Source organism: Tachyglossus aculeatus, chromosome 18 (assembly GCF_015852505.1).
Source record: "Tachyglossus aculeatus isolate mTacAcu1 chromosome 18, mTacAcu1.pri, whole genome shotgun sequence".
Taxonomy (NCBI): domain Eukaryota; kingdom Metazoa; phylum Chordata; class Mammalia; order Monotremata; family Tachyglossidae; genus Tachyglossus; species Tachyglossus aculeatus.
In genome coordinates this window covers 36077448-36095842 of record NC_052083.1, presented here as the reverse complement: position 1 = coordinate 36095842, position 18395 = coordinate 36077448, and the positions used below count along the sequence as shown (strand labels likewise).

The 18395-nt window shown below is 49.8% G+C and overlaps 2 protein-coding genes across 3 annotated transcripts in view; both read right to left on the bottom strand.

Moving 5' to 3' along the window:
- The window catches only part of ST3GAL3 (ST3 beta-galactoside alpha-2,3-sialyltransferase 3), a 237255-nt gene extending 228301 nt beyond the window's left edge, over positions 1–8954 (bottom strand). Inside the window, exon 1 of one of the 2 annotated variants that reach the window (XM_038760591.1) lies at positions 8571–8954. The gene's annotated coding sequence lies outside the window, so the exon portion shown is untranslated. Of the gene's footprint in view, positions 1–5276; positions 5332–8570 lie in introns of those variants that run through there. The other variant, XM_038760590.1, reaches the window with a different exon arrangement.
- A 2007-nt stretch (positions 8955–10961) lies between these two features.
- Positions 10962–18395, bottom strand: part of KDM4A (lysine demethylase 4A) — a 39632-nt gene continuing 32198 nt past the window's right edge. The window contains exons 19-22 of the mRNA XM_038760222.1: positions 17978–18148; positions 14734–14853; positions 13834–13926; positions 10962–12782 (exon numbers count right to left, since the gene is read on the bottom strand). Of these exons, the coding sequence (XP_038616150.1) occupies positions 12642–12782; positions 13834–13926; positions 14734–14853; positions 17978–18148 (525 nt within the window). The 3' untranslated portion in view covers positions 10962–12641. The remainder of the gene's footprint in view (positions 12783–13833; positions 13927–14733; positions 14854–17977; positions 18149–18395) is intronic.

Genomic DNA, 18395 nt, shown 5'->3' with positions numbered 1-18395 from the left:
TTCAGTGTTATTACATAGGGGGTCCAAAGTTACTGCTTCCCAAACAATAGTTTTTCTCCTATTATGCATTTAGTGTCCAAAAATGCCATTTCCTTCAGGCCTTTCTCTTGCTCTCTCCCCCTTCTTGAAAATTCTTGAAACCTTTTTTCTTCCCCTATTCCACTATGTCCCCTCCTGTGCCAGGGTGGACCAACCCAGCCTGGAAAAGTATTTTTTTATGGTATTTACGCACTTACTATCTGCCAGGAACTGTACTAAACACTAGGGTAGATACAAGCAAATCACATTGGACACAGTCCCTGTCTCACATGGGGCTTGAAGTCAACCCATTTTACACACAGGATAACTGAGGCCCAGAGAACTCATGACTTGCCCAAGGTCACACAGCAGAAAAGTGGTGGAGTCAGGATTAGAACCCAGGTCCTTCTCACTCCCAGATCTGTGCTTTGTCCACTAGGCCACTAGTTATGCTCTGCCTAGGTACATTCTCAGCCAGCTTGAAATTGGGAGGCAGTTAAAAAAAATAACAATGATGGTATTTGTTAAGTGCTTACTATGTGCCAAACACTGTTCTACGTGCTGGGGTAGATACAAGGTAATCAGGTTGTCCCACGTGGGGCTCACAGTCTCAATCTCCATTTTACAGATGAGGTAACAGGCACAGAGAAGTTAAACGGCTTGCCCACGGTCACACAGCAGACAAGTGGCGGAGCCAGGATTAGAACCCACTTCCTATGACTCCCAAGCCTGTGCTCTTTCCACTAAGCCAATGCTGCTTCTCCAGTAATATTAAAAATCAACAGTATTCCCTGAAATCCAGAACTTCTTCCTCTCAGGCCCATACTCTTTCCATTAGCCACTGTTTCCCACATTGATATAATAATAATGGCATTTATTAAGCGCTTACTATGTGCAAAGCACTGTTCTAAGCGCTGGGGAGGTTACGAGGTGATCAGGTTGTCCCACGTGGGGCTCACAGTCTTAAGTCTTATATGTATATGTAGATATATATGTATATGTAGATATATATGTATATGTAGATATATATGTATATGTCTTATATGTATAACCATATGTCTTATGTCTTATATGTCTTATATATGTCTTATATGTATAACCATGCATTCCCTGCCACCACCAGAAGGTAGACTGGGACTCAGTTGGGATAGGATTTAAGCACTGGTAGGGCCTTATATGCTAGGGGCTCAGTTCAGGCCAGGCTGGCCCTAGATTTTGGTCTGTCTTCCATCCCAAGGGCATAGTAAAGAGCTGTGACTTTGGCAACTCATTTCATCCCTCTGGGTCTCGATCTCCTCATCTGCAAAAGGAGGATAATGATTTCTTTCTGTCCCTTCCCACCAAACTCCATACGGACCCACAAAGATAATCCCTGTGAAAATACTCTGACCTTTTTGGAAGAGAGTATGGCGAACAGCCCCTGCCATCTATGGCTTAGCCCAACCCAGTTCACACAGAACAATGATTGTATTGATCCCATAAGAGGTTAAGACTCTGGTCACCAGGCTAAAGCGAAGCCCAACCAATCAATCAATCGTATTTATTGAGCGCTTACTGTGTGCAGAGCACTGTACTAAGCGCTTGGGACGTACAAGTTGGCAACATATAGAGACAGTCCCGTCCCTACCCAACAGTGGGCTCACAGTCTAGAAGAAACCAAATTCTCCACATGGTCTTTGACACATTGCAATGTGTTTGGAGACACTCCACCAACCATCCCCAACCAGTCAATGGGACATGGCCCAGATCTGCATTCCCCTGGTTCCTGTCCATAAGCCAACTGCAAGAATTGATTAAACGCTACCAAATCGGGCATAATTAGTAATAATAATGGCATTTATTAAGCGCTTACTATGTGCTGGGGAGGTTACAAAGTGATCAGGTTGTCCCACGTGGGGCTCACAGTCTTAATCCCCATTTTACAGATGAGGTAACAGGCACAGAGAAGTTAAGTGACTTGCCCCAAGTCACACAGCTGACAACTGGCGGAGCCGGGATTTGAACCCATGACCTCCGACTCCAAAGCCCGTGCTCTTTCCACTGAGCCACGCTGCTTCTCTGAGCCATAACAATATCACCATCTTGGCCAAAGGATGGATCGCCCAATAAAGAGCAAGTGCCACCGACTGGCCGGGTATAATCAATCAATCAATCAATCAATCGTATTTATTGAGCGCTTACTATGTGCAGAGCACTGTACTAAGCGCTTGGGAAGTACAAATTGGTATAAGCAGTATAAGCAGACACAGATTAACTGGGATCCTGCCAAGATAACCCAACCTCTAAGCAGGTAGGTAGTTCCCTCTCTACTCACCCTCTAAATTCCCCTCCACCCCAGCAAAAGCAAAGAACAGCCGAGTAAGCTTGTTGCCCGCTGGTCAGCCTGCAAGGCAGATAACGTCCATCCGTCTGATCTTTTCAGAGTCAGAACAGTGAGAAAGAAAGCAGTGTGGTTGCCCATCTATTGGGGCAGAAGACTAAAAAAAAAAGGAAGAAAAATCAAGGCAGGTGGCTGGCATGAGCTCAGACCCAGGCTCTGAACTCCAGTGGCTAGCAGAACCCTCACTGGAAGACCCTATGTGTTTTCCCTGCTCCTCCTCAGCTGGGTAATTTATGGCAGACCCCTAGGTGTTTCCTAGGTGGGAGGGAGTGGGTTGCAGGTGGGCCTTTGCCCTGTCTCTGAGTAATCCATCCCACCAGCCTCACGGCAATGATTTGAGCAGCCAACTGGAAGAGACAGAGGTGGTGTCTACAGACCATTCTGAGTCCACCCTCAGAACTCACTCCACACATGAGGGTGCTCAAGAACCCCGTCTCCCAGTATCCACTTCCACTGGGCTCAGGATAAGAAGAGCCACGCGGGAAGATTTCAGCCAGGATGAATTAGAGCAGCATGGCTTTAGTTTGTGCAGATTCCTGGTAAATTCGCTCATTGCTTCCAGAGAAGATAACGAGCTGGATGCTCCCTGAAAAAAAATTGGAATACCCCCACTTCCTCCTCCACATAACTGGCTCAAATTGTCCACTGAGCAGAACCTGAAAGAATCCTCGGTCCCCCATCCTCCCCCAGCCCTGTCCCTCCTCCATGGAGAGCTGAGGAACTGGATGGGAATGGTCAAGATTAGAAGCAAACAAACAATGCCCACTATAGGGACATGGCATCTCCATAGCTGTTGACCTGGTTGCTAGGATACCAGCTGCCTTTCTCTGGACCCTCCTGCTGGTCTTTATCATCCTGTCCCGCATCCCCTCTACATCCACAGCACAGGCACCTAGCTAGGAGGATCCAGATTCCCTGGACGGCTTTGACTTAATTACTCTAGATAATTGCCCACAATTTGCTCTAATCTTTCAGACTGATCACTGTAAAGGATCCCTCTACATAAAGTTTAGATAGGATGCTTCTCAGAGTTGGTTCCGGTTTTTAGGTGGTAAAAGGAGGTGGGGCTAGAGAGGGAATAAAGAGTAAGCCAAGAGTAACGGTCTTTGGCTCATCTCCACCCACTCCATAGTATTATTATTATTAATAATATTAACAATGATATTTAAGTGTTTACTATGTGCCAAACATTGTACTAAGCACCGGGGTAGATACAAGATATTCAGGTTGGACACAGTCTGTCCCACATGGGGCTCACAGTTTGAGGGAGTGGGGTTTAATCCCCACTTTACAGATGAATATGTAGCTCAGAGAAGTTAAGTAGCTTGCCCAGAGTTTCCCAGCACACAAGCGGTGGAGCTGGGATTAGAACCCAGGTCCTCCAACTCCCAGTCCTGGGGTTTGTTCGTTAGGCCATGCTGTTTCCCTATTAAGTGCTTTCCTGTGTGCTGAGGCACTGTGCTTGGGAAAATACAATAGCGATAGGTGATTATTATTACTATTACAGTACTTGTTAAGTGGTTAATATGTACCAAGCATTGGACTAAGGACTAGAGTAAATATAAAATAATCAGGTTGGACACAGTCCCTGTCCCACATGGGGCTCACAGGCTAAGTAGGAAGGAAGACCATTCCTGTCATCAAGGAAAGGTACGAGGCTAGTACTCTTTTGCTTGTTCTCTGCTCCCATGACAGCAACCCCGCTCTGGTTTCCTATGTCTGCTCAACTTCAGATTCCATGTATCAGAGTGTCTCTCTGACTCCTTCCCATCAGACGCCCCTCTGCCCTTAGAACATCTCACTTCCCTTGCTCATTCTACACCTTTCTGAACATCTCTGCTCAAAGCGGATCCTACTTGTCCACCCTATCAGCCACCACCAATAAAGGACTCCCTCTCTTGTGTCGCTCAAGTCAGTCAATTGAATTTATTGAGCGTTTACTTTGTGTAGAGTCCTGTACTATAATAATAATAATAATGGCATTTATTAAGCGCTTACTATGTGCAAAGCACTGTTCGAAGTGCTGGGGAGGTTACAAGGTGATCAGGTTGTCCCACAGGGGGCTCACAGTCTTAATCCCCATTTTACAGATGAGGTAACTGAGGCCCAGAGAAGTGAGGTGACTTGCCCAAAGTCACACAGCTGACAACTGGCAGAGCTGGGATTTGAACCCATGACCTCTGACTCCAAAGCCCGTGCTCTTTCCACCGAGCCACGCTGCTTCTCAAGCGCTTGGGAGAGTACAACAATTAAACAGACCCATTCCCTGCCCACAATGAGCTTACAGTCTAGAGATGACTGCACCCAGGGTTGCAGGAGAGACTAGGCACACTTCTGTGCAACCCCAGTAATTTTTCTGGGTTGGAGTAGTCAAACCGGACACAGAAGTAATTTGGAAGCAGAGAGAAGGATAAAGGGAAGAGGGGGATGGCGGGGGGGGGGGGGGGGGGGGATTTCTGAGTATTCCAGGGTGGCATAAGTCACTTCTTATATCCAAAGCACCGTGCAAATTCTCTTTTTTGAAGTCAGCAGCTCAGGCATTTTTAGACAGCCCACAGCACAGGATAATGCAGACCAGCTCAGGACAGACTCCTTAACAGATTCCCTCAGTTGTTCAACCCACGTTCCCCTGCTAGGGGAATTCTAATCCCAAATCTCCCATTTCCACCAGTTAAACTGCAGAACAGCCCAGACTCAGAGCACACCCCAATACCATCTCCTAAATTGTGAACATCACCAAGACAGGTCCCAAAACGAGGCTAAGTCACTCGGGTCCGCACACCACACCAAGCAAGTGACGGCTCTAAAGGGTTCTCTCTCTTCCCCCCTCCACCCCTTTCTTGCTCGGTAAAGAACCCAAGGGGTCGGTGCGAATTACCTGTCTGGGTAGAGCTGTGGAGCCTATTCTGCTCCCGTGTAGAGTGGAGGAAGCTGACAAACTGCTAGCCCTTTCCTTCAATCCCCAGGCCCCGGCAGGGGAGATGGGAGGTGGCTTAGCTAAGATGGATGAGGAAGAGCGGACAGGCTGCCGGGGAGCCAGGGGGGGAAGTCAATGCAAAGCCCAAGCAACAGCTGCTCCCACGTCCCTCTCCAGAGGCAGGAGGAATGTGACAACCGGCCAGCTCGGCCGCTCTGATGTGGTAGGGTCGGGGGTTGGAATGGCAAGGGGACGGGATGCAGAGGATGCTGTAAGTAGCCCAGCTGCGGCTTCTTGAAGCCAGCCCCCCTCCTACCCAATCTCAGGGAATTCTTGATTAAGTGCCTGTGGAAATCCATTTGGCTTAATTTGGTTTATTCGATTGATATTTCAAATGTTCTTCTCCCCTGGCAGAGATGGGGGGGGGGGGGGTCTTGAAGGGTTGGAAGTGGGAGGGGCAAGACGCCCTTCTCCCTTCCCCCACCTTATCAGAAAGCACATGGTGCTTAGATAACAGAATCACAGTCTGAAGCACCATGTGCTTCTCCCCTGACAACAACATGCTCATTGTCAACAGAAGCAGAGGAAACTTGGCTGCCCACCCGCTTCTGAGTCAGTCGGGAGAGCTGCATCCCAAAACCTCCTAAAATTCCAAGAGGAGAAGGGGTGGAGGTGGAGAAGATAAGTCCTCCACAGGATATCCCATCTGTCCCCCCCCCCCCGGCAACTTCAGGAAAGTTTTGCAGTGATCTAAGGGAGTCCAAGTGCTTAGTACAGTGCTCTTATATGCTCAATAAATACGATTGAATGAATGAATGTTATTTAGCATAGCATTTAATAACCCTTGTGATCAGGAAGTGCTTCCTATGTCTAGCCTCAGCCCCTATTACTGCAGTTTTATGGCCACTTTCTGTTCCTTGAAAAGACACTTTCTTATCCATCTTCAGCTGCCATTCAATCCCCCGCCAATCCCTCCCATCAGCTTTGCTTCCCTGGGTGGCACACAAAGGTAAGTGGAGCCCACTGAATGGGAATTAATGTTAAAGACAGAATCACAAATCAGGTGACGCAGAATGAGACAAAAAAATAGTGATTTGTGTCTCAATTTTTCCCAGCAGGTGGGCAAGTTTAGATGGATAAGTCCCAGCCCTGTGATATTAGATAAGTTGCCAGCATTTCTAATAACAATAATTTCAGTACTTGTTAAGTGCATACTTTGTACCAAGCCCTAAGTGCTGGTATAGATCCAAAGTTAATCAGGTCAGACAGCCCCTATCCCACATGGGGTTCACGATCTAAATAGGAGGGAGAACACATCCCCACTTAAGGGTGAGGAAACTGAGGTACAGAGAAGTATAGTGACTCGCCCAAGGTCACCTAGTAGGTACCAGTGCTGTAATTAGAACTCAAATCCTGTGATTCTTTCCACTAGACCACACTGCTTCGCAACCTCTCTGGGGCTCAGTTTCTTTACCAGTAAGACATCACAACAATGGTGTGAGGACAAAACAAGGTAATCAGCATGAAAGCACTTCAGCAAAACAAATTCAAAGGGGCAATACAACTACAAATTAAGTTCACTTTTGAGCTTTTTTAATGGGAATTTAGTGCAATGTGGTAGGAACTGTGTAAGTGCTGAGGTCCATTCGTGCTAATCAGTTTGGACCCAGAACCCCTCTAAGGTTTCTGTCCCCCTTTACTTCCCTACCCTCATATTGAAAAGTTGGCAACTATGATAGAGGTCATGCAATTTCTTCCCACGCAGAATCCCGCTGCTCTAGAACTGCTTTGTTCTCACTCTTCTCAGCTTTCTTTCCAGAAGGCCACGTTCCACTCAGAGACCCCACTTTTGAGGTTCTGGAGCACTGTTGGGTGCAAAAGAGTGCTGTCTCCCAGAGGACATTCTTTTTCAGAATAGGCACAGGATAGCTGCCCATGGTGTTTACACCAAGGAAAGAACCACTGACCTCACCCCCTCAGTAGAACCACCAGCTGGTGGGGAGAGTCAGAGAGAGGAGCGGAGTGGTCAGCAGCTGGCAAATTCCAAGTGCTTGGAGTCTAGAGATTGTGTGAACTGCCTGGGAGGGTAACTCCCTGCCCAGCTCCACAAAAATACAGCATAACCCTCCCACTAGCTTGACATGGTACATTGGGCAGAAACAGCAGGGGAGAAGGGGCAGGAGAGACTCATGCTGCCCTTACAATAATAACACATAATAAATAATAACTGTGTTGTTTATTAAATGCTATGTGCCAGGCGCTGGACCAAGCAGCTGGGGTAGATACAACATATCCAAGTTGGACACAGTCCCTGTCCCACATTGGGCTCACAGTCTAAGTAAAACGTAGAACAGGCATTGAATCCCCGTTTTACAGATGAGGAAACAGAGGCACAGACTTGTCCAAGGTGTCACAGCGGGCAAGAGGCAGAGTAGGATTAGAACCCAGGTCCTTTTATTTACAGGCCTGGGCTCTTTCCACTAGGCCATATGGCTTCAGACCCACATTCCCCCGGCCGCAGGCAAGAGGCAGAATAAGATTAGAACCCAGGTCCTTTCATTTACAGGCCTGGGCTCTTTCCACTAGGCCATACGGCTTCAGACCCACATTCCCCCGGCCGCCTTAGAACTCGAGACTGGAACAGAGTGTACCAAAGGGCCAGGAGAAACCCGGCTCAGGTCCCAATCCAAGGAGTGGGCAGGCTGGAAAAATACACCCACATCCCTGAGAAGAGCTGACGGGGGCGGCAGGGGACACCAGCTCCCCAGAAATCGCAGCCTCCGCATCCAGCGGTCCCTTCTCGAGATCAGGGAAAACGCAGGGAAATGATGTGTCGGGTCCTGCTGCTGCCAGGCCTCACCCCTGGCAATTGGGAGGTGGGAAGAGGGAGATGTACGTGGGTGAAAGCTGGGATCCTGAGAAAAATGGAAATCCCAGGACAGGTGCACTACAGTTAAATGGCAGCTGTGGGCTCCCCAGCATCTCTCTCCATCATCAGCCCTGCCTTCCTCAGGGGTCCTAAGTAACTCCTTTAAGCCTGAGGATCAGAATGACAGCAACGGAGAGGCACAGGAGGGCAGAAGAAAAGATAGGACGAGTGGGGTTTGCTCTTTTTTTTTTTTTTCTTTTTCAGATTCCCGCCATACAGTACTGGACCTGCCCTGCTTTCCACAGGCCTATAACCGGGGAGGGGAAAGATAAGAACAGCAAGATTTGGAAGAAATCAGGTTCCCGTCCCCACCAATGAACACTCACCACCAGTCTGAGTCCCGGGCAGCTATCCTCCAGGCTCCAGCTCGTTGGTCCCTCCCAGTCGGCCAGCGGGGACTCCTCTGGGCTGAGATTCCCTCAACCTCCCTCATTTACTAAGCTGGAGCCGCCACGTGGGCTGGGCTGTCTCCCTCTCCTGCTCCTCGGCCACTCCCCCTGGCGAAGCGGACTTTGGGCAGGGAGCTGACTGGGGCAGGGCCCCCCTGTGAAAGGCGGCATTGAGGGACCGCTAAGTACAGGCTCTGCCACGCACCTCTTGCCACTCAGCCGGAACAGAACAGGCGCCAGGTAATGGGGGCCGCCCCTCCTCCGCCCCAAACAAAGGGAGGTATTGAGAACCAACTTCTGCCCCGGGCACAAAGCCTCAGGGAGGGCTGTCTGAGCCGGGGGGAGCTGGGCTGGGGGCCACCGCCCATTTCTCTTCCCTCCAACCCCACCTTCTCTAACCACCCCTTGTGGGCCCCAGGCCCCCTGTTCCTGCCCAAGGAAGACGGGCCTCAGCACCCAGCCACGGCCAGACTTCATCAGCCCCAAGCAGTCCAACAGCGCTCTGGAGCTCTCAGACCTTCTGGGATGCGGGGGGGGATTGGGAAGGTGAGGTTGAGGAAGGGGAGACATGGCAAGAACAGGTCTCAGTCTCCACCTGCAACCCAGAGCTCACACCCCAAAGGGTGCTGCCTTCCACTTCTCCAATAAAGTATCCAGTGGATCGTTATTAGCCCTTTTTATAGTAAACGGCAAACAGGCTCACAGGGGAGAGTGTGCACTCCTCATGTGCAGGGAACAAGTCTGGAGCTTCTGCTGTACATTTCCCAAGCACTCAGTACAGTGCACTGCACTCAGTGGAAAGAGCACGGGCTTGGCAGTCAGAGGTCATGGGTTCTAATCCCGGCTTTGCCACGTCTGCTGTGTGACCTCTGGGAAAGTCACTTAACTTCTCTGAGCCTCAGTTACCTCATCTGCAAAGTGGGGATGAAGACTGTAAGACTGTAAGATGTAGGGACTGTTTGTCCCTACGTGGGACAAACTGACCACCTTGTATCCCCCCAGCGCTTAGAACAGGGCTTTGCACATGGTAAGTACTTAAACACCATCATCATCATCTTCACTGGTAAGGGAAAACCAACCTCAAGCCCATAGGAAGCCATTCTATGGCATTTGGACCGTTAGGGAAGCAATGCTTCCTCCCTATTACCCACTCCACCGTCCCCACTGGGTACAGGCCCAGACTGCCTGGGAGCCCCCAAAGTAAAGAAAGACTAACAGAGACAGAGTAACCAGGCTGCTTCATGCCTCCCAAGTGGGGCTGTTCTTGGGCTGGCCATTCTCCTCCTCTCCTCTTTCTCAAAGGAAAGGCTTCTGCCACCCCCGTCCCTCTAATAGAGAGCTGCAGGGCACTGGTCATAGTGCCAGGGGTCCACCCTGCAGGACTGGGCCTCTCCTGACCCTCTGATGACGATACCAGCTGTTTCCACTGCGGCTTAGGAATGGTGGAACCGCAAGCCACCTGGCATCTGGGAAAAGAGCATCAGTTGGCACAGAGGTTTCTGCCAGCCACATGGAGCTCTGCCCAGGCAGCGCTGGTGTTCAAGCTTGGAACAGTTTTAATCAGATAGGAAGAATCCAGGCCTGAGCCAAGCCCTGAGGGGGAGGAAGAGACAGCTCTGAGGAGCTGGGCTGCCCCTCAGGAATGGCAAGGGCCCAGGAGAACTGAAAATTACATAAACAATTGCAGCAGTTTGCTTGCTTTTAATAAAGAAGAATAAACAGATGTCTCCAGTACCCACGCTCCCCCACTATCATTGTTCTAAGGTAGCCTGGGTCTTTGACTCCTGGGCGGGGGGGAAAATCAAGCCACCGTTTGCCCGGGTGACTAAAGGACATGAAACCACCGCGGTAGGGGTTAGAAGCCACTGAGGTTCATTAGAAAGCTCTTGTTCGGGGAAGGCCTCACCCCCTCCTTGAACTGAGCAAACACTCTTCCAGGAGCCGGGCAGGTTCAATCCCCTTATTCCCCGTTGCTGTGCTCGAGTGCCAGCAGCACCCCGAGGGAAAGATGTCCGTGCCCGGAAAGGCCAGGCTTACTGAGAAGCCGCCCTCGCTCAGGCCCGAAGCCCAGTTTTTCCAAAGGCACCACGAACCACAGAAATGGTTTTCCTCCTACCTCCACCGGAGCCAGGGCCTGACCAGTCCAGGTGCGGTCTGCAGTCTTGGTCCGGCACGGAGTTCTAAGGGACTGGCAACTGGAGTCCAGGCCGATCGAGCCGCCTCTCCCCGTTGCATCAGGTGGCCAGGGCAGACAGGTTCACACTTGGGATGAACCCTAGGAGTGACTTTTCCCAAAGTCCTGCAGCTTGGGCAAAGATGACCAATGCGTTGCACAACACTACATTTTATTGCTAATGACAAGGTGATGCACCGGTTTTTAAAATAATTTGGTTTATAGCGTTCATATGTAACAAAAAAAAGAAAATGATAAATCTTGTTCTTGAACCAACCAGGGTAGAGGGCAAAGTCCCTTGGTGACCTAGGACAAGGTGGGCGAATGCCTGCTGAGCGAACTCATGAGGATCAGATACCTTTGCAACTTTCAGCAAAACACTGCCACTCTCCGGAGTCCCATCTTTTTTTTTTTTTTTCTTTTTTTCTCTTTTTTTTTTTAAATTATTTAAAAACACAAGGGATGGCGATCCAGAAGGCACTCCAGTGCCGGTCATGTTTAAAAACCTGCTCCCTAGTCTCAAGCCAGAGCATTAGCAGAATATAAAAACCTTCCACATTTCCTAGCAACAATCACACACGGGCATTTGACTGCCAGTTTAACCAGTGAATGCTCTGTTAGGAGCACTTCAACTCAAAGCCGCAGTGTGGTCACAAGGCTTCACTCCGGTCACCGAATAATGAAAACGCTTCCCTCTCTGCCTTCACCGTCCTCTGAGAATGGCAGGACATTCACTTCTTCCTTCTCCCAACGCTCTCCCACCAGTATTTTCGAAGGAGCACCCCAAGTCTCCGGCAGATGTGGACCCACTCACCAATAACTGACCCTCCCGAGGGCCCTGTACCCCCATGTCAGATACACCACCTTCACTGGGTTGAGAGTCTGTGCCCCGAAGGAAGCCCGCTCCCAGGAGACTTCCTGGCACATCCCAGCCGCTCTCCCCAAGTGAGGGCCAACACAGCTTCTCTGGTCTTTAATGCCTTCACACGTTGACTCTGAGTTTCTCAGTCTGAGTCTCTGAGGCCCGGGAACCTCCCGCTGTGAACTGCTCTGCCTCCAGGCCACATCCCTACACACTGGCACAAACCACTCAGCAGCTTCCTGAGCAAATGCCACCACATCAACCCACTGAATAAGATCTGATTTTCACATTTCATTTGTTCTCACACATCCCGCTGGCCTGCCTCTGCCTTTTTAGGAAGAGGGGCCTTTCTCGAGGGGAGGAGGAGATGCTAAGACGGAAGCCAGTCAAGACAAATACACGTATATAAATATAAAAAGGGGAAAGAGGAGAAAAAAAAAAATTGAGGTCAAGCACCAGTAATACTGCCTGTTCATTGTGGCGGGACGAACAAAATAGGGACTTAGGAAACCAAACTGTACACTTTGTACAGTTCTGCAGTAGCCACAACGCTCTCACTTCAGGATGGAAATCATAATTTTTCCAATCCAAGTGTCTTTGCCCTGGGAAAAAAAAAAAAAAAACCAGAAAAAAAACCCCACTGAGCCATTCTGCTCATTGAGACACCAGCCTGGGAAGGCACAGGAGCCAAACCCTTCTGGTCCTTTCCCTTCCCATACCACTCTCAAGTTTCCTCCTGAGCCCGTTCACCACTGTGGGGTGGGGGGTCCTCATCGGACCCTGCTTCAGAGGCACATCCTTTAGTCATGGCAGAGAAGAGCAGAGGGGTGTATTTTTTTTTTAAGCAGTTTTGTTTTCCAAAGGAATATTCAAATTTCCATGTGTCTGTTTTGAGTCCTAGGGCTCTGGAGTGCTCACATCTCAGTGGTGGTGGTCGGGGGCGGGTGGTCTCTCTCTCCGTCCCCCAGAACCTCTACTCCATGATAGCTCGGTACAAGGCGGGCTCAATGTAATCCTCTCGGTACCGTGAGTTGATGACTCTTTGCCGTTTCTTTTCTTGTTTGACCTCCTTCTCGGTGAAGATCTCTGTGAAGCGCATGTCTGAAGCCACCGACTGCATGGGAGAAGCTGGGATTAGTTGAAAAGTAGAACCCTCTATGCCTTAGTCCAGGAGATCAACCAATCGATAGTACATACTGAGTTCCTACTGTGTGCAGAGCACCATACCCAAGGGTACTTACTGAGCACCTACTACGTGCAAAGGTCTGTATTGAGTGCTTGGGAGAGCACAACAGAAGACAAAAACGTGATCCCTGCCCTCAAGGAGCATATGGTCTGAGGGGGCAGGGAGAGGGGAGGATTGCGATTGTTCAAGACATCACCAAGCATTCAGGGTGTGAGCTGGGGTCCTCTCAGTCCCTTCAACCAGAGATGCAGAGTTATGTATTTTCCCAAAACTCCCCAAGGCTGCAAGTCTCAAATGGGAAAATACAACAATTTCAACCGAGGCCCCAAGTGGCTTAAATCATCATCATCATCATCAATCGTATTTACTGAGCGCTTACTATGTGCAGAGCACTGTACTAAGCGCTTGGGAAGTACAAATTGGCAACATATAGAGACAGTCCCTACCCAACAGTGGGCTCACAGTCTAAAAGTCTAAAATGACTCATGCCAATGAGGGTAGGTCCGGGTTTTGGGAAGTCAGGATGAAGTCAAGTGCATCAGGGTACAAAATTCTCTCCTCCACCTGCCGCTTTCCAGCCCTGGTTTGGGCAGGGCAAGGTAACCCTTTGCAAACGGGTCATTTTAGCAGGGAGGCAGGTAGATATCCGAGGCCTCACTTGAGCAGCGGGTTTCAGCCCGGCCCAGCACCCAGTCAAAGGAGCTAACTGAGGTTCCTTGGCTGTTGCTTCTCAACTACACCGTTGCTGGTTTGGTCCTGAATCTAAAAAGACCAGGCCCTTCGCTCTGGCCAACACTCCTAGGCATCATGTGGTAGAGGAAAGCAAGGAATTCCAGAGACAACTCGCTTTTCGGGATGCCTGCAGGAAAGCCCCACATTCTAGGCTACAGTTTACAAAGCTGAACTAGAGAAGGGGCCAGGAAGCCCACTCAAAAACAAAGGTTGGGTACAAGAGGCGACAACCCTACTTAGCACTTACCAGTCTGGATTTAACTCTTTTGGGGAGTTCCTCATCCAGTGTGTATACGTCGTCTCTTTTCACCACCAGCTGAGAGCCATCCTCAAACTCTACCTAGTAAGGGAAGAAAAAAAAGAGACCTATTTATCCTGAGCCCCCCAAGGCAGACTACAGACCCCAAGTTGGAAACACACACTGTCTCCCCAGTTTCTGGGCTCAACAGGTGCAATGGGCAGCACACATGCCTGGTACGTGTCTTGGGGAGGAAAGGTGAAGCGCTGTGGCCTAGTGGATAGAGCACAGTCCTGGGAGTCCAGAGGACCTGGGTTCTAATCCTGGCTCCCCCACTTGTCAGCTCTGTGACCTTGGGCAAGTCACTTCACTTCTCTGTGCCTGAGTCACCTCACCTGTAAAGTGGGGATTAAGACCGCGAACCCCATGAGAGACACGGACTGTGTCTAACCTGATTGGCTCCCTGTGGGCTGTCATTTCTTAGTTATGTACTTCCCCAGCACTCAGTACCATGCATGGCACATAGTAAATGACTAAATACCAAATAAAAAAGGGGGGGGGGCTCAAGGGTTGCACAGGGGGATAACTGAGTGACCTTTGCAAGGACTCATTCCACAAGGATCTGATGGGTCAAACTACCTGAATGTCTGAAGAAGAGTGAAGGAGTCCCCCAAAATGAGGGTACCTAACCCAAAGGCTCCTGGAGACTCTCCTGAAAGGCACCACACATTCAATGCCAGCTGCTCAACAATAATATTTGATTATCTCTATCGCACCCAGTGCTTAGCTCAGGGCTTGGCATGTAAGTAAGTGCTTAACGGATACCACTTTCATTATTAAGGACTAGACCACAATGGGGAAAGAGACTGTGTGCTCTCCAGGACAGACAGCACGGGAAACTCCCTTTACCTGATACATCTGGATGGCATGGGAGGCCACAAACTTGGCACCGTACACTTGGCCGTCTGTCCATCTTACTTGGACGACTTCTCCCTCGGGAGGCGGGCCTAACTGGAGGCAGTCCCGACTCTGAGAACAAAGCAAGAGGCATATGTGAGGAATTCAGTTCCACAGAGCACCTTCGATGTTCAACAGTCCTTAAGAGCTTCATATTCATCCTGAGCACTTCTGAATACCCTTTCATTCAATTATTCCCTCCCTTATTTACTTTGGCTACTCTATATTTATAAGTAAACTCCCTGAGGACTAAAGTGTCACTTCTTAGTTGTGTATTTCCCAAGTGCTCAGTACACTGCATCGCATCCAGAGTGCACTCAATAAACATTACAACAATCAATCAATCAATCAATCGTATTTATTGAGCGCTTACTATGTGCAGAGCACTGTACTAAGTGCTTGGGAAGTACAAATTGGCATCACAGAGACAGTCCCTACCCAACAGTGGGCTCACAGTCTAAAAGGGGGAGACAGAGAACAGAACCAAACATACCAACAAAATAAAATAAGTAGGATAGAAATGTACAAGTAAAATAAATAAATAAATAAATAGAGTAATAAATATGTACAACCATATATACATATATACAGGTGCTGTGGGGAAGGGCAGGAGGTAAGACGGGGGGATGGAGAGGGGGATGAGGGGGAGAGGAAAGAAGGGGCTCAGTCTGGGAAGGCCTCCTGGAGGAGGTGAGCTCTCAGCAGGGCCTTGAAGGGAGGAAGAGAGCTAGCTTGGTGGATGGGCAGAGGGAGGGCATTCCAGGCCCGGGGGATGACGTGGGCCGGGGGTCGATGGCAGGACAGGCGAGAGCGAGGTACGGTGAGGAGATCAGCGGTGGAGGAGCGGAGGGTGCGGGCTGGGCAGTAGAAGGAGAGAAGGGAGGTGAGGTAGGAGGGGGCGAGGTGATGGACAGCCTTGAAGCCCAGGGTGAGGAGTTTCTGCCTGATGCGCAGATTGATCGGTAGCCATTGGAGGTTTTTGAGGAGGGGAGTGATATGTCCAGAGCGTTTCTGGACAAAGATAATCCGGGCAGCAGCATGAAGTATGGATTGAAGTGGAGAGAGACACGAGGATGGGAGATCAGAGAGAAGGCTAGTGCAGTAGTCCAGACGGGATAGGATGAGAGCTTGAATTAGTAGGGTAGCGGTTTGGATGGAGAGGAAAGGGCGGATCTTGGCAATGTTGCGGAGCTGAGACCGGCAGGTTTTGGTGACGGCTTGGATGTGAGGGGTGAATGAGAGAGCGGAGTCGAGGATGACACCAAGGTTGCGGGCTTGTGAGACGGGAAGGATGGCAGTGCCGTCAACAGAGATGGGAAAGTCAGGGAGAGGACAAGGTTTGGGAGGGAAGACAAGGAGCTCAGTCTTCGACATGTTGAGCTTTAGGTGGCGGGCGGACATCCAGATGGAGATGTCCTGAAGGCAGGAGGAGATGCGAGCCTGGAGGGAGGGGGAGAGAGCAGGGGCAGAGATGGAGACCTGGGTGTCATCAGCGTAGAGATGATAGTTGAAGCCGTGGGAGCGAATGAGGTCACCAAGGGAGTGAGTGTAGATTGAGAACAGAAGGGGACCAAGCACTGAACCTTGGGGAACCCCCACAGTAAGAGGATGGGAGGGGGAGGAGGAGCCTGCAAAAGAGACTGAGAAAGAACGACCGGAGAGATAAGAGGAGAACCAGGAGAGGACGGAGTCTGTGAAGCCAAGGTCAGATAACGTGTTGAGGAGAAGGGGGTGGTCCACAGTGTCAAAGGCAGCTGAGAGGTCGAGGAGGATTAGGACAGAGTATGAGCCATTGGATTTGGCAAGCAGGAGGTCATTGGTGACCTTTGAGAGCGCAGTTTCCGTGGAATGAAGGGGACGGAAGCCAGACTGGAGGGGGTCGAGGAGAGAGTTGTTGTTGAGGAATTCTAGGCAGCGCGTGTAGACAACTCGTTCAAGGAGTTGTCTACACAAGAACAAAGTACCATACGCAATGGTATTGAGTGCTTACTGTGTGCAGAACACTGTACTAAGCACTTGGGAAAGTGCACTACAATACAGTTGGTAGACATTTCTGCCCACAAGGAGCTTACAGTCTGCAGGGGAAGACGGACATTAAACTACATTACAGAGAAGAGAAACAGTAGGTATAAGGATATGGTAGAATACAAGGATATTTAGTTGGTGCTTGGGAGAGTACAATTAGAGGTTAGAGATGAAGGGCCCAGCTCTCCAGGCATCCTGTTGGCAAGTCAATGAACATCTTCAGAGAGGTGGCCCAGCAACCCAAACCCAGGAAAAGAATCACTCCAGGACTAGTACACTTTGACAGAATTTATGAGAATTATCTCAGTTCAGGCCCACTAATACCACTACACTTTCAGAGTTCAGGAACTCAGCGGGCTTTCAGACGCTCTCTAGTCCAGTTCCCTGGCTTTCCCTTGGGGGCAGGAATGACATTCTATCACCTCCGATTTTCTAATTTTATAGGTGAGGAAACTCAGATGGGAGGAAAGGATTTTCTTGGCTTCCTGGTAACGTCATCTCTCTTCGTAAGAAAATCACCCCAGGCCCCACCATGTCTGCTAGGCTATTCAGCTTCACGGTCCATCAGCCAATCCACCAGGCCAAGATTAAACAGAACATTGAAAATATAATAATAATAATAATGATAATAACAGTATTTATTAACTGTTTACTATGTGCAAAGCACTGTTCTAAGCACTGGAATTTTCTCTAATTGAAATCAGAGAAAGAGGCCACCAACAGCAACAGAGCTGTGAGCATAGAAGCTTGCTGCCCTGCCCTATTTAGCTTATGCCAATAGTTCTCAAGTGGGCATCGACTGCCGTGGTCGAACTCGTTGTGAGAATCGTTCCCTTGTCTATGGTTACTATGGGCCTAACCTGATCCCAGCCTCCCTAGTGGAAGCCAGGCAGGTTGGTTAAGTAAGCTACCCGTGTAGGATCCCAGTACATGCTTCGTTCTTCCCGGGGGTGGGGTGGGGCACACGTTAAGGTCAGGGCAAATGTGTGGCCCAATTCTGAATTAAGAGGGAGGTTCCTGGGGGCAAGACGGGTACCCGGGGTGGGAGACCCAGGGTTTGTCCAGATGGGGATATTTTCTCTCTGTGGTTTACCGTTTCAAGTTACATCTCTCCCATTTTTTCCAGGTTTTGTCTCCTCCTGGCCAAACAGACGGCCGAGAGTTGACTTACCACGATGTCTTCTGGGTAGAGATTGTCACTGAAGGAGCCGTCGTCAAAGTTGACTTCATAGAAGGTCTCCGTGGTGAGTCTGACCACCTCGCACTGGTAGAAGCGCCCATTTTTGTGTTTGCTTATCACTTTCTGTCCGGCGGAGATGTCCTGCAGGGCACCCTTGGTGCGCTGAAAGGAGAGGAAGGCGCACTGTTTGCCAGGGAGATTCAAATACCAAATGATGGCACCCTGGGTGCCACACTGACAATGCCCCCAATCCTGCCCATCCCTCATGGGGGCAAAACCCTCTGGCCTAGGGCAGTGTGACAATCAATCAGGCAGCTGGAAATCTAAAAACTCTTCAGCTGAGGAATTCCAAGGACAACCCACGGCACCACTTTAAAAAAAAAAGGTATGCGTCATCCTTCTAACTGGA